This window comes from Orcinus orca, chromosome 5 (assembly GCF_937001465.1).
Source record: "Orcinus orca chromosome 5, mOrcOrc1.1, whole genome shotgun sequence".
In the NCBI taxonomy this organism is placed as follows: domain Eukaryota; kingdom Metazoa; phylum Chordata; class Mammalia; order Artiodactyla; family Delphinidae; genus Orcinus; species Orcinus orca.
Genome location: NC_064563.1, coordinates 66965009 through 66982135, shown reverse-complemented (window position 1 = coordinate 66982135; position 17127 = coordinate 66965009). Strand labels below are relative to the sequence as shown.

General features: G+C 37.0%; 1 protein-coding gene and 1 long non-coding RNA gene across 4 annotated transcripts in view; one reads left to right on the top strand and one right to left on the bottom strand.

Moving 5' to 3' along the window:
• Positions 1-17127, bottom strand: part of VPS8 (VPS8 subunit of CORVET complex) — a 300406-nt gene that overhangs the window by 124776 nt on the left and 158503 nt on the right. For all 3 annotated transcript variants that reach the window (XM_049709893.1, XM_049709894.1, XM_033403195.2), the window contains exons 34-35: positions 11185-11274; positions 6387-6433 (exon numbers count right to left, since the gene is read on the bottom strand). In XM_049709893.1, coding sequence (XP_049565850.1) covers positions 6387-6433; positions 11185-11274 — 137 coding nt within the window. The remainder of the gene's footprint in view (positions 1-6386; positions 6434-11184; positions 11275-17127) is intronic.
• Positions 1-17127, top strand: part of LOC125964429 (uncharacterized) — a 190432-nt gene that overhangs the window by 82183 nt on the left and 91122 nt on the right. The window lies entirely within an intron of this gene.

Genomic DNA, 17127 nt, shown 5'->3' with positions numbered 1-17127 from the left:
ATTAAGAAGGCTGGTTAAGAGAGCAGCAAAAAAGACCAGAAGAGAGATACTGAGGGCCTGAACCAGGGCGGAGAGGGTGGACAAGAGAAGGACTCACATGTACAAGATATACAAGAGGTACATTGTGATGACTGACTGGTTCTGTGTCATGTGGCTGAGAAGGTGCAGTGGAGTTGGTAAAGGAAAGTTAAAATTTCATCATCACACCAAGGATTTTATTTAAGACACTTACACTGCAATTGCCTCTGAAGGCAGGGTCCCACCTTATTCACCATTTTATCTCCCATGCCTGTCACAGTGCTTAGTATGCTGTAGTTACTCAGTAAATTTTTAAATAAAATAAATGGGTGGATACAGCCATTTGCTAAGAGAGAAAATAAAGTAGGAGGAACAGGTTTAGACTGAGTATAATTTTGAGTATAATTTTGAACCATTTCAACCTCTCACACATTGCTTAGCAGATAGCAATCTCATTATAAAGAATTATTAAATTAAGGAATAAAGATATAAATGCATGTAAACTATCTATCCATCCATCCATTTACCTAAAAGAAGATTAGTAGATGATGATGTGTTAGGATTTAGAAGGTTGAATTTGAGCTGCTGGCAAAAATACTAACAAAGATAACGATATCTGGTGGTGAGCCTGGCCAAGCAGACAGGCACTCAGTGAGGTAGGAATGAATTTTTATATGTCAAAGTTCATGAATATATATAATGTTCTATTTTTTTTAACTTTGAAATATGCTATTTCAACACTGTGTCAATATCTTAAAATATCCCTTCAGAATTATCCACAGAAACAGTGACAGATTCAATTTAAATCCAATGTATAACCATTTCCATAATCTGTGTTTTGCTCCTTGGCAAAGATACTCATTTCCTTAGCAATGTTCAATTTTTACTTTATTTTGATTAAAGACTTAGAAATACAGTACAACGTTTTGTGTTTTTTTCCTGCAAGAAAATCATACCATATATTTCAGAGGCCTCCAGGACATTGTTAACAAAGGCTAAATGGACATTACCAAGAAAATTGTACTGAGGAAAATATTGTGACTATAAATACACTTGCACATTCTCTTTTATTCCTTATGAAGCTCATAGCCCCACAAAAACCATGAGTGTCCTTTAGTATCATCCTTCAAGCATCCCCACTGCACAAAGGACCTGCATGTGGATGTAAGTATATCAGGAGAAGTCCTGTGAGAAATCTTGGCCAGCAGGAATGCACACAGGGAGTGGGCGTGGGGTAAGGCTTTATGTAGCAGTTGTCCCAAAGAAGGGAATTGGAAGAGGATGCAAACCCTTTCTCCCAGGCTGTTGGCCTCAATTCAGGCAAATAATTTGTTTCTGGAGGATTAACCTCCCTCCCTTCAAAACTATCTAATCTTTCTACATACAAATGCCACCAATATCTTTGTAGGTCAATTAATTCTACAGAGGACATTATTTACAGAGCAAAGGTAACTTAAAGAAATTGGATAAAGAAAATAGAGAAATACACATGAGAATTCAACTAGATTATTAGTTCCCTAAAACATAATGTTGACAAAATAAGTCACTCCTTTAGAAACAACTCAATACATATAAATGTTAAATCAAACGTGCATAAACTACACACACACACACACACACACACACACACACACACACACACACACAGAGGAATGAGGATCCTCCTAACTCAGGGTTTTGGGGCAAGAGCAAAAAAAGCAATTTTCTATATACAAGCAGTCACCATCTCAAAATAACTTTCTTTCATTTTCTCTACTCTCTAGAATGCTGCTATAGGAGCTTCATGAAAGGAAAAAACTGGAAGTTAAAAAAAAATCCTATTGCTTAAGAAGAACAGAAAGGGAAGAATCAAAGGCAAAAATAGTCTGAAGTTGTCTGCCAGGGAAAACTGCTAGGCAGTACCAGTCTACCTATTCTTGATATTTTGTCCCTAAATACCTTTTTCTATACTCCCCTAGTTTCCCACTTCAGTTTTCCCAGTACCTGGAAAGACTCTAATCCTTTACTTGAGATTAGTTAACAGGCGTACTCATTTACAAAGGCTAAAGTGTGATGGGAAATCATTCAGAGACTTAATGTAATCTAGTCCACACAACCTTTCTTCTTACCCTTGAGGTCAAATGGTATTGGAAAAGGGTGTTTTCATCATTGTGTATACTTCATTGTATTCATATGTTAATTGTACACTCCCACTGTAAAAGTGTCACATTGACAAGCAATTAGCAATTAGTTGTGATTGTTTTGATTGGGGCATAGAAGAAGGTAATTCTAGATTTAAAAAATCTACCTAGGCACAATACTATATATCCGAGTGTGCTTATAAAGTGTAGAGCTTAAAGAAGTGTGTGCACCCTGCAACCCTTGAAAGAAGAGGACAGAGTGGAAGGAGGCAGAGTTCAAAGGGCACCAAAGACAAACTTTCTATAATTCAAAACTTTGTCTAAGGCAGGCTCAAGAAGCACCTCCTCCTTACCTCCTCTGAACTCAACCTTCTTAACCTTGCTCTCCCCCTCAATCCAGAATTCAATGTACGTATTATTAGTGATGGGGTTCAGGACATGCTTCCCCAAAATATGGTATGTTGGCATATTGAATATTTTAAGCTCAAGGAATTTGAGAAATGTCAGGTGCAGGAAGGACTCTCTGCCCTTCCCCTTCTCCTGTGAAGCAGATCATAAGACCATCTTAGGAAAGGTACTCTCTCTTTCTGGAGGAGAGGAGCATCCTCATCTCTGAAAATGGAGGGACACTCAGAGGAATCCAAACAAATGCGTCTTGCTAAGTCTCCCCCAGTTTATCATCCTTAGCTCATATCCTTCAGTCCCATCACATTTGCCTATGACTTTCTACCCTTCATCAAACCTAGCACAAAACGCTCAGGTTTAAGTACGTCTTCAGGTCTTCATTTCCTTATGAAGACTCCCGGGTCACGTAAAACACTCAATAAATTTGTATGCTTTTCTCTTCTCAATCTGTCTAGGACACAGAAGGGTAGAAGAAAAAAAATTTTTCCCCTCCCCTCACTGGTATTATTTATTTACATTGTGGGTCAAACAGGCTTTTATGGGTTAGTCCGGGACACCATCATTTAAAATACTGTTTATATAAAAATGATTGTATTGAAATGTCAAACATCAAATTTAAAATAAATTTACAGCATAATCTTAATGGACGCCTGCCTCCTATATAAGACATAAAATAAGAGGATAAAGTATTGGGTTGGCCAAAAAGTTCGTTAGGGTTTTTCCATAACATCTTACGGAAAAACCCGAACGAACTTTTTGGCCAATTCAATATGATGGATTCTGGACTGGGACTCTCAAAGCGGAACACTACTAGATTTTTGGCATCCTGGATATGGTGGATCAATTTGAAAGAGTGCTCTTTTTAAAGGTGGAGCTAAAGTTATCTGTCTTGTTAATTCAAGGTTCTGTTAAAGAAAAACTTATCCATGATGCTTGTTAAAACAGTAAAGCAGAATTTATTCGGACTCTCATGATAGGGAACACTACAATGGGGTATTGCAGTAAAGGAGAGAGACTGGGCTCAACTCAAATACAACAAGAAAAAGTAGAGATTATAGCCATGGGGTGGGAGTGGGGCAGTCAATGGATGGAGAATTACTAGGAGGGTAGGATAATTCTTTGAAAAACTGACCTAACAGAATTCTTGCTGAAGGCAGGCCAGGATGATCACATATTACGTGTGTGTGTGTGTGTGTGTGTGTGTGTGAGTGTGTGTGTGTGTGTGTGTGTGTGTGTGTGTGTGTGTGTGTGTGTGTGTGTGTGAGAGACAGAGAGAAATTTGGACAGATATCAAGGTTGATCACATATTGAGGGTGAGGATTCTAGCTAAACTGACTTAGCAGGATTCTTGCTAAAAACAGACTCTACAAAAACAGAGATGGAAGCCCAAGGTCAGACCTAGTGGAGCAGAGGGCTCAGAGGAGGCTGACTAAAGTTTGGTCGAGGGGAGAATCTCTGTCAACTCTTCATTTCTCTAGGCTAAAGCAGAGCTGGCCATTTAGCTGTTGTCAAGAGCGAGGACATTCCAGGTCACATTGCTTTTGGGAGAGAGGGAAGAGTCAGGACTGTGGGTGCACTGCTTCTCTCTGAAGTAGGTGAGAGAGGGCCTTGCAGCTGAACTGATATGACAGAAGGGAATAATGGGTGACAAGTTAACTTAGAGTTAATTATCCTGGGTTGGAGTTAGTTTAGGGAGATAAAATGCACCGAGTAAATGTAAAATTATTCGTGGTTCGCTAGTGAACAAAACAACTTTCATAGTACTTCTAAAGGATCTTACCTATAACATATTTACAATCTAGGTATAGGTAATAACAGCGCAAGACTTTCCATGGAAGACCTCTGATACTCTTGTGATTTGCCATTTTTATTACTGTGAAGTTTAACTAAATTCAATATCAAAGCAAATGACTATATTGATATTTATATTACCTAATACTTTTTCTTAATTAAAAAAATTAAGATTTGGTCACCATTGTCTTCTGTACTTTGTTACATGTGAGAAAAGGTCGAGTTCAAAGATGAGCTTCTCTGTCCTTCCAGCCTGAGTCTCTCCAGGTAGGATGGATGGAGAACAAGGACTTGGTTAAAATAAATTATCCTAGGGGAAGAGGAGTCAGGTCCTAAGAGAATGGATCTGACACTGGAGGAAGCAAAAGAGGAACAGAAGGAATTTTGCTATGGGAAAAAGGTACAGGGGCTCCACAGAAAGGGTTGGGCCCTCCTTCCTCTTCCATCTAGCTCAGTCCTCCTCGGCCCCCTCCCCCTTCTCTCAGTTCCACCCCCAGCTCCCCCATCCTTCTCCCAGCTCTCTTCCTTCCCTCTTACCCCTAACCCTAATTCTAAGATATCTCCTAGTTAATTCTAGGGGTAGATTAGGGCCCAAACTGGATCTGAGGGAAGTACAAATGATTCATAAAAATAAAAATAGATGTCTAGCTTCAGTAATTTCTGAGAACAGGGAATTAAAGCACAGATACTTTGAAAAGGTATTGAACTGAAGTTCAGGAGGGTATGTAGTCAGACTGCTCTTCTCAACATCTGCATATGCACATCCGTATGACTAAATTTAAATGAACCGTAGCCTGCTTAAGGTTTAAATGACTGAAATTTCAAAAAATTATTACAATCCACAAAACTCCTGGTATTTTGGTATTTAAAAATAGCACAGAATACTAGAATAACCAAAACTTTCTATTTTTATAATATTATCTCTAAAGTAAGTATATGACCATTTCCAATGGCTAGTGTACATTTTAATGCAACTTAAAAATTTGTATGTGTGATGTGAAAGCTATGTCACCCTGGAATATTACATTTAGGCCAGTGATGCTTAACTCTAGAAGTATATCACAATGATTCTGTGGGGTTGGGGCCAGGCAACTATATTTTTTAAAATTTCTTAGGTTATTCTGACACACAATTCTGGTTAAGAGTGGCTGTCTTAGAGGATGTTAAATACTACACTCAGCTCCCAGTGTACTCCACGTTGTCACAGGAAGACGTTAAGATCTCACATATGGAGCTACTTTGCTAACAAATCCATTACTAATTTCATCATCTCCTTGGGTTAGTTTTTATTTGATGAGTACTACAGCAGCACTTAAAAAAACATTTAAACTTTCCTTCTCACACCTCCAGGAAAGTTATTTAAAACTAAACAATTCAAATAAAAGTTTAAAAGGTAATACAGGGCTTCCCTGGTGGTGCAGTGGTTGAGAGTTCGCCTGCTGATGCAGGGGACATGGGTTCGTGCCCCGGTCTGGGAAGATCCCACATGCCGCGGAGCGACTGGGCCCGTGAGCCATGGCCACTGAGCCTGTGCGTCCAGAGCCTGTGCTCCGCAACGGGAGAGGCCACAACAGTGAGAGGCCCGCGTACCGCAAAAAAATAATAATAATAATAAAAATAAAATAAAATAAAAGGTAATACATTTAGAGGTGGGCTGGGAACTAGGTGTTTACTTTGAAAAGTAAAGCTATCAATCTACAGCATGGAAAAAGGAATCAGAAGGAGTGATGCTACCAGAGACAGCGGAAGCTAGATGGTCATCAAATTCTTCCTGAAACATGTCCTCATGGCACACCTTCATTATTTTCTTTACATTGATAACAACTCATCATGTATGCTCATGTTCAAATGGAAACAAAAGTATTCCTTCAAGATGTAATCAATTTTCCAATCATGTATTTAGAATAATCTCTGTAACTATTACTCCTGCTAATATTAAAAATCAAGAGCTGACTACACTATTTGGATATCATGAGCCAGTTTCTTCAACTCAATTTATTTCCTTTGATTTCTCATCTATGTATTATGAAAAACTAAATTTTATTAACGTACCTTGGGTCAAGAAGACTCCTCAAAAATTTGAAAAGCAAAACCTGGTTCTGAAGAGAAAAACAATAAAAAATACAATTAAATATTAAAACGAATTCTTCAAACTATGCCATGGTAAATAACTCTAGAATATCCCTTTAAAAAGCACACACGCATATGACTACTTCCATTATGCCCTCTGTACAGATCTAAGGAATTCTAAAGAATCATTTGGAGGTCATTTTCTCTCAGTAATTCTAATCATTGTCACATACTCAATTTTGAGAGTAGAAGAAATTCAAACACCTTGGTTATTGGTACCCCACCCCTGCCAAAAAAAAAAAAAGGCCCTCTATTGAGACAAATCCCTTAACAGTTCCCAGCATGAAGACCCTTGCAATGGCAGGTGCTCTGAACTGCTCTGGCTACAATGACGGGTACACACTGCCTCACCTGGTCCTCCTTGTGACAACAGCCAACTGTGAGACAGTTAATCTAGGTGGGGTGGGAAGCTGAGGCCCAAACAACAACCAGTACCAAAAAAGCTCACTAACTCCTCAATATAATCAACTACAGAAGAGATGGCAAACAGGTTAGCAACTAATATGCAAAACGTCTGGCTTCTGTTTCTTCCACTTTTTAGCTATGTGACTTTGTGTAAGTCACTGACTCTCGTAAGCCATTTGGTTTACTTATGTGAAAAAGAGAACACCAATATCTTCTCTTCCTCCTGCACAGGACAGGGGTGAGAATTAAGTGAGATAAATCTTAGAATACTATATGAATATTAATAATGTTTCTAAGTTCTTAAGAAAGCTAAGCAAAAATTATTATAGTTTTGTTTTCCTTTTTTCTTTGTTTTTTGACACATTCTACTTCACCTATAAAAAGCAGGGGATCTCAAAACCAAAAAGGATTAGTGTCATTTAGAATATAACATTTTAAATATATTTATCAGTCTTTGATTTTCTATCTTTTTCCTGGCCTATCACTTTGTTTTATTTTACATGGCTTTCCTTCTGGTTATACCTTAATATTCTGCCTTATTTTTCATTTCAAGAATTCTGAAAATAATTGGTCGGAGGCATATTTCTTGCCATCAAAAGTGAAGGTAATTTATAAAATTTGTGTGGGATTCTTATACAATCAATAAAGCTCTGCAATAAAAAAATATTTCATTTCTTTAAAAGGAATGTGTAAGACTCCACAAATAGTCCATGGTCAAGAGCCACCTTTTTTGTGTGTGTAAATTATTTCAGCTTTTATGTATTTGTCTAATGAATGACATTATATTCATTTACCTAGCCTTTCTACCTCTAAATATTTTAAAGCCTGTAGGAAAAAGAAAATCCTGCAATGGATAATCTTACATTTTTAAAAAAAAATGTAGATCTAGTTTTGTTTTGTTTTTTAATATTTATTTATTTACTTGGCTGTGCCAGGTCTTGGTTGTAGCATGCAAGATCTTCATCGTCACATGCGGGATCTTTAGTTGCAGCATAAGGGCTCTTAGTTGCAGCATGCGGGATCTAGTTCTCTGACCAGGGATTGAACCTGGGCCCCCTGCGTTGGGAGCAAGAAGTCTTAACCACTGGACAACCAGGGAAGTCTGATAATCTTATATTTTAAATGACAATAACATCACTATAGACAAGAAGATTCATCAAAATTGCTGACTTTTAAAAGGCGGAGATGCTCTGTGGGTTGAGAGTAGTTTTAGCAGAAATGTACCCCCCTCACTAGAATGGACTGGATGACCCTCCATGTACTTCCTCAGGATCCTGGGCAGTCCTCTATCATCATTCAAGTCAAACTATTCTACAATTATCTTTTGGCTTATCTGTCTTCTTGAGCACAGGGATACATTTACAGTTGACCCTTGAAGAGCACAGATTTGAACTGAGTGGGCTGACTTACACGTGAATTTTTTTCAATAAATATATTGGAAAAAATTTGGAAGATTTGCAACAATTTGAAAAAACCTGCAGGCTAACCACATAGCCCAGCAATAGTGAAAAAATTAAGAAAAAGTTAGGTATGTCATGAATGCATAAAATATACGTAGATACTAGTCTATTCTTACATAGGCATGAGTGATAATAAATATAAAATATGCCTCTCTCTCTCCCCCTCTCTAGTAATTGGAGAAACTGCATGTCAACCCACCATCACATGTGTTTTTTTAAAAAAGTAACAATGTTTCCAATACTGTATCATGAATATGACTGTAATACCGTATGCTATAAAAATTTTATAACAATTCACTCATTGGTGTATACGTTAGGCTACTGTGAAGCAATCATATCAATTACACTAGACTACCACAGAGCAAACATTTGCTTTTTCATTATCAATGTATGAATTGTTATACCTGTAAATAAATACAAATTTCTTTTTCACATCTTTTCATTTTTGATGTCTAGTGTTAGTAATATGTATAACAGTACTTTAAGACAATATTGATATGGGTACTGACAGACAGATGATTCATCTTATAAAAAGATGACATAAATGTACAGTATTGATAAGTTTAGTTCAGTACTGTAAATGTATTTTCTCTTCCTTATGATTTTAATAATATTTTCTTTTCTCTAATTCACATATTCTAAGAATACAGTATGTAATACATATAACATACAAAGCATGTGTTAATTGACGGTTTCTGTTATTGGTAAGGCTTCCAGCCAACAGTAGGCTATTAGTAGTTAAGCTTTTGGTTAAGTCAAAAGTTATACAAGGATTTTTGACTGCACTGGGGTTGGCACCCCTAACCCCCGCATTGTTCAAGGGTCAACTGTATATGTTTTTGTATCCTTAGCACTTTATCGTGGTTTTGGCCCACAGCAGGTACATAAATATTTATTGAATTAGTGGATGAGTCCTTATCTTGATTTAATGGACTTCATCATGCTGGACAACCAACCCTACATCTGGGAGTCATTTTTAACTCCACCCATCACATTCAACTAATTTCCAAGCCCTATACATTTTATTTCACAAACGTATCTTCGACCTGTCCTCTCCACTGCCACTGCTTTCATCCTGTCCTCACTGTTTTTTGCCGAGACCTTTTGCCTTCCAACTGGTCTAACTGTTCTCTCCTCCATCTGCTCTCTTTGCCAGTCCATTCTCCATACTACAGAATTAATTTTCTATAAAATGAATCTAATGGTATAATTCCTTTGCTTAAAAAACTTCAGTAATTCTCCAGCACACAGAAGATATAGCATAATTTCTTAGCATTACATATAAGATTGTTCAATATCAGCCCCAAAAGTCTATTTCCCAGTCTCTATACTTTTAACTCCTTCCCTCCAATATGCCTTTGTAAGTTTAATCTGATGCTTCTTCCAACATCGTCTTTACCACATCATCCTCTGAATATGCATGTTGCTTCCAGACTTCATCAAGTCTTTACATACCCAGAACCCTTTATCTAGAATGCCCTTCCCAATTCTCTGCCTAGAAGACTGATACCAATTATTCAAGACCCAGTTCAGGCATATGTGGGAACTCTTGTCTGCTTCTCTCACACAGTCTGTCACTCTCTCCTCTTATTCCTACAGCACTTTTTTACATATGTCTGGTGTAGAGCTTATAACACTGTGCTGTGGTTATATAAGTGCTTCTCTGTTCCACAGGAAAAATTAAGAAAAAGACTGTATTCTTATTTGTGCCCCCCAGAGCCTACTATACTGTGGGGTACAGAGTGGCACCACGGTACTGTGTAAATGAATGAATTCCACATCTCTGTCTCATGTCAGCTGCCTCACTCACTGCTTTGGTTTCCATCTTGCATACCTAACCCCTACTACTATTACTGCTACTTGAGGACTCTGGGTTGTGCTACATGTTCCTGTCATTGTCCTATTCCCTATCTCTATCACTTGTGGCCATAATGGTAATAAGCAAAACTCACTACTAGCACTGCCACAGTAGTGACAAGTGAAATACTAGGTCCATTAAATAGTACTTCAAACTGAGCATCTCAATATTCAGCATTAATATACCTGTATTCTAGCTAAGACTTTCCGAGAAAAATTCTAAACAGTCAGCATTGGGACTTCCCTGGTGGCGCAGTGGTTAAGAATCCACCTGACAATGCAGGGAACATGGGTTCGAGCCCTAGTCTGGGAAGATCCCACATGCCCCAGAGCAACTAAGCCCATGTGCCACAACTACTGAGCCCAAGTGCCACAGCTACTGAAGCCCAAGGACCTAGAGCCCGTGCTCTGCAACAAGAGAAGCCACCGCAATGAGAAGCCCGCGCGCCACAACAAAGAGTAGCCCCCACTCGCCGCAACTAGAGAAAGCCTGCACACAGCAACAAAGACCCAATGCAGCCAAAAATAAATAAATAAACAATAAAATAAATTTTAAAAAATAGTCAGCATTAACCCAGTAGGAGGATGACAAATGTCTGAATAAATAACATGAACCCTGAAGAGAATATGATTGCAGTCACTATAGCAAAAGATATGGAGAGGTGGGGGGATGGGGGGAGAGGACCCACTGTGGATTATGATTTCTAGGAAACTACAGGTTGTATTTCCAAAAATATTTCTGTGATGTTAATATTTGTTATGCACAAAGATGAACTCCCTCATTTCTAGACTCAGAGCTTATCACACAATTGCTTCCAAATACACACACACACACACACACACACACACACACACAAACACACACACAATGTGTAGAAAATGCTATTAAAAGACAACTATCAACTGAAGAAATCACTATAGTCAAAAGTTCTTAGGTGGATATTCAATAATTGTCTCTCCACTAGATGTTTCTTCCCAGTATATTTTGTGAAGTTTACCTGAAGTTTTTTAATGACTGTTTCAATCTGTTCAGAAAAGTGAGTAGCAACCAGCTCTGCAGCTTTACAGGGCTTCAGGGACACAAGCTCCTGTAATGAAAGAAAAATATAAAATAATCTTGAATGTTAAAGTTAAATAGAATTTCCACAGACGTGAAGTATGATCACCTACCTCAGTATTTTCATGAGCTTCTACACTGCATTTCAGGAAACCTCAATAAAGGGCCACAATTTAAAGACATATTGCAAATGAATAAAATTAGAAAAGCATCATGTAAAAAATCAGATTTTGATATGAAAGGTAATTCAGAATTCTTAGAAAATGAAAGCACTAAAATTCTGGATTTAGGCCATGATATCTACAGGATGAATGGAAGGAACAAAAGCTTCCCGAATTCTCTGCCAGTGAATTTACCCTTGAGCTTAAAGTAATAACTTAAAGAAATGGAAAAAAAAAAGAACATAGCTGTAATTTCTCTAGCTAAGAATTCTAAAACTTTACCTCTGATGCCTGGTAGATTTTGAAACCAGAGGTGTCTTAAGAAATCAACTTCAGGTCATAAGTCTTAAATGAGACTAAGAGGTTGACCACTGTTAATAAGACCTATTTCTGTCAAATCTAAGACTTCCAACCTGCCCTCTCCTGAACTTTCCTAGACACTACAGGCTTTCCTTTTCTTCTTGAAACTCTCTTCTTGGTTTCTGTGATCCTATTCTACCTTTTCAATTGCATGTTCCATGGCTAAAATGCCAAGACTGGCTATAGATCAACATATTATATTGTCAAATAAAAATAAGACAAGTTATTGTGATGGCAACATTTGTGATATGTATCTAATAATTTTGTGTTAGTATGTGCATATTAATAATACTTAGCTGACACAAGTTACTGTAGTTCAAACTACTTTTATATAATACATCTCAAAACAGAGAAGGCACAACTAATCAATATCACATATGAAAAGGGGGATATTACTACTGATCTTCAGGCATTAAAAAGATAAGAAACTATTATGAATTAATTTATGTTGAAGATTTAAATATTTAGTCGAAATGGATAAATTCCTAGAAAAATATAATTTAATAAACTGATGTAAGAAATAGAAAACAAGGGCTTCCCTGGTGGTGCATTGCTTAAGAATCCACCTGCCAATGCAGGGGACATGGGTTCGAGCCCTGGTCCGGGAAGATCCCACATGCCGCAGAGCAACTAAGCCTGTGCGCCACAACTACGGAGCCTGTGCTCTAGAGCCAGCGTGCCACAACTACTGAAGCCTGTGTGCCTAGAGCCTGTATTCGGCAACAAGAGAAGCCACTGCAATGAGAAGCCCGCGCACCGCAACAAAGAGCAGCCCCTGCTCACTGCAACTAGAGAAAGCCTGTGTGCAGCAACAAGGACCCAATGCAGCCAAAAAGAAATAAATAAAAGAAATAAATTTTTAAAAAAAGAAATAGAAAACATGCATTGATTTTTAACCACTAAAGAAACTGAATGAATAGTCAAAAATCTTCCCATATGAAACACTACAGGCCCAAATAGCTTCACTGGTAAGTGCCCAGCAATCATTTAAGGAAGAAATAATTCCAATACCAATTAATCTCATACAGAGAATAGAAAAAAGGAAGCTACTTCAGCTCACTGTATAAGGCTAGCAAAATTTTGATACCTAAACTCAGTAGAACAACATAAGAAAGGAAAGGAAAATTATAGATCAGTCTTAATTGTGAACACTAATAAATAAAAAATCCAACAATATACAAAAAAGAAAATATATCAGATTCAAGTTGCATTTACCCATAGAATTCAAGGCTGATTTAATATCAATAAAATTTATGACAAAAATAGAATAAGGGAGAAAAGATGATAAAATTCATTCATGAGAAAACAGCATAGTAGAAACAGAAGACTTCCATAAAAATCTTTACAGTAAACATTGTACATGTTACAAATAAAAATTTTTAAATACCATTAATAGGCTTCCCAGGTGGCACTGTGGTTGGGAGTCTGCCTGCCAATGCAGGGGACATGGGTTTGAGCCCTGGTCTGAGAAGATCCCACATGCCACGGAGCAGCTAAGCCTGTGTGCCACAACTACTGAGCCTGCACTCTAGAGCCTGCGAGCCACAACTACTGAGCCCGCGTGCTACAACTATTGAAGCCTGCACACCTAGAGACCATGCTCTGCAACAAGAGAAGCCACCACAACGAGAAGCCCACGCACCGCAATGAGAGAGTAGCCCCCGCTCGCTGCAACTAGAGAAAGCTCGCGTGCAGCAACAAAGACCCAAAGCAGCCATAAATAAATGAATAAATTTAAATAAACAAAAATAAAAATATCATTAACAATAGCACTGTTATGCTAAAATATATGAAGTTGTGACAGTAAATCTAACAGTAGATGAAAAGTCTCTACAGAAGAAATTATAAAACTTTATAGAAAGTTATTCAATAAACGGTTACACCAAATGGTCATAAGGTGGAAGACTCACAATGTAAAGATGTCAATTAAATTAAAAATGATTGAAAGATTCAATGTAATCCTTGTCAGAATCATAAGGTTAGAAATTTCTTTTGGTGGAACTTGACAAGCTGATTCTAAAATGAATTTGGAAGTAAACAGCCAATACTCTCTGAAAAAACATTAAGACTTATTATAAAACCACAATATTTCAAGTAGTGTGGTACATGTAGAGACAAAGACCAATCAAACAGAAGAGAGCCCAGAAAGAGACAAAACACAGAGATCCTTGGTATACTTATGATAAGGTAGCACTGCTGAGCTTTTAAAATAATTGTTGCTAGCACATAGATCAATGGAACAGGACAGAAAGCCCAGAAATAAACCCACGCACTTATGGTCAATTAAACTACAACCAAGGAGGGAAGAATATACAATGGAGAAAAGACAGTCTCTTCAGTAACTGGTGCTGGGAAAACTGGACAGCTACATGTAAACGAATGAACATAGACAATTCTCTAATACCATATACAGAATAAACTCAAAATGGATTAAAGACCTAAATGTAAGACCAGATACTATAAAACTCCTATAGGAAAACATAGGCAGAACACTCTTTGACATAAATCATAGCAATATTTTTTTGGAGCTATCTCCTACAGTAATGGAAACAAAAGCAAAAATAAACAAATGGGACCTAATCAAACTTACAGACTTTTGAACAGCAAAGGAAACCATAAACAAAATGAAAAGACAACTTACAGAATGGGAGAAAATATCTGCAAATGATGTGACCAAAAAGGGATTGATTTCCAAACAGCTCATACAGCTCAATACAAAAAAAAAATTGAAAAATGGGCAGGAGACCTAAATAGACATTTCTCCACAGAAGACATACAGATGGCCAGCAGGCATATGAAAAGATGTTCAACATGGCTAATTATTAGAAAAATGCAAATCAAAACCACAGTGAGGTATCACCTCACAGATCAGAATGGTCATCACCAAAAAGTCTACAAATAGTAAATGCTGGAGAGGGTGTGGAAAAAAAGGAACCTCCTACACTGTTGGTGGGAATGTAAATTGGTGCAGCCATTATGGAAAACAGTACGGAGTTTCCTCAAAAAACTAAAATTAGAACTACCATATGATCCAGCAATCCCACACCTAAGCATATACCCAGAAAAAATGAAAACTCTAATTCAAAAAGATACACGCACCCCAATGTTCATAGCAGCACTATTTACAATAGTCAAGACATGGAAGCAACCTAAACGTCCAGACAGATGAATGGATAAAGAAGATGTGGTATATATATACAGTGGAATATTACTCAGCCATAAAAAAGAATGAAATAATGCCATTTGCAGCAACATGGATGGACCTAGAGATTATAATACTAAGTGAAGAAAGTCAGACAGAGAAAGACAAATATCATATATCACTTGTATGTGGTATCTGAAAAAAAAATACAAAGGAATTTATTTACAAAACAGAAATAGACTCACATACATACATAGGAAACAAACATACATACATAGAGAACAAACTTATGGAAGGGGGGAGGGATAAATTAGGGATTTATGGACAAATTTATGGAAGGGGGGAGGGATAAATTAGGGATAAATTAGGGATAAACAGATATATACTACTATATATAAGATAAATAAATAACAAGGACCTACTATATAGCATAGGGAACTATATTCAAATATAGTTTATATATTCAAATATATTAAAATATCTTGTAATAACCTATAATGGAAAAGAATCTGAAAAAGAAAAATATATATATATGTATAACTGAATCACTTTGCTGTACACCTAAAACATTGTAAATCAACTATACTTCAATTTTTAAAAAGGAGGAAAAAAGGAAAAAAAACTTGCTGGAGAACTGGGCATCCATATTTTAAAAAATTAATTGGGGGGCTTCCCTGGTGGCGCAGTGGTTGAGAGTCCACCTGCCGATGCAGGGGGTGCGGGTTCGTGCCCCGGTCAGGGAAGATCCCGCGTGCCGCGGGGCGGCTGGGCCTGTGAGCCATGGCTGCTGAGCCTGCGTGTCCGGAGCCTGTGCTCCACAACAGGAGAGGCCACAACAGTGAGAGGCCTGCGTACCACAAAAAAAAAAAAAAAAATTAATTGGATCCCCACCTCAAATCATATACAAAAGTGGATTCAGGTGGATCTAAGATTTATAGATGAAACAAAAAACAAGAAAGCTTTTAGACAACAATATAGGACTTCTTCAGTACCGAAGGAAAAAATTGATTATTCTGACTACTTAAAAAAAACAAAATTTTTCTTAAAAAGAACCATAGAAAAAAAGCCACAGAGTAGAAGATATTTGCAACATGTATCACTGAAAAAAAGACTAACATCCAGGATACATAAAGAACTCCTACATCAATGAGTACAAGATACATTCTAACAGAAAAATAGGCAAAAGACTTGAACAGGGACATCACAGAAAGGAAATTTAAACAGCCAATAAATATGAATCTATCAATCCCATTAGTAATTAAGGATATGTAAATTTAAAACATAATGAAATATCATTATTCATCCACTAGACAGACAAAATTTTAAACTCTAGCAAGAATATAGAGTCAATGGAAAATCTCACACAATGCTGGCATCTGCTTAAGTTTAATATATTTATCCCAGTTAATTGGCAACTACAGACCCTAGAACAGAGATTATCAAATGTTAACATGCATCAAAATCACCAGGAGGGCTTGTTAAAATGTACTGCTGGGCCCTGTCCCCAGAGTTTTTGATTCAGTAGGTCTGAGGTGAAGACTTAAACTGCATTTCTATCGAGTTCTCAGCTGATGCTGTAATGTTGTACCAGGGATCAAACTGAGAACCACTGTTCTAGAGAGATGCATGTGGTAGCTGTGTTCAGGATGCATATGTAAGCATGATCCTGGATCGACTACTTTTAATAGTCAAAAACTAGAAACAACTGAAATGTCCATTAACAGTATAATGAATAGACTGTGATATACTTCTAAAATTTAACACTATACAGTAATAAAAATGAACTAGCTACAAACAATAAAATGTATAAATTTCTCAAAATATTAAGAAAAGAAAATACAGAGTATAACTCCATTTATATAAAGTTCAGAAACAGGCAAAACAAAAATACATATTTTTAGGGGTGCAGGCAGGTGCAATAACAATATATAAAAGTGCAATAAATTATCAGAAGAACGAGGATAATGAATATATTAGTAAGGCAGTGAATTGTGATAAGAAAAGGATACATGGGAATAGTCTGGGATACTGGAAATAACTCTATTTCTGGGATGTTGGCTTTTTAATTTTTTTATTAAACTGTACTTTTATGCACTTTTTTGTTTCTTTTTTATATTTCAAAATCAAAAATATTTTTTAAAATCTCATGAAACGTGTGTTGTCCATATTGGAAAAAACATCTTTACCAGAGATCCTTTACCTGAAATCTACAGACCCAATC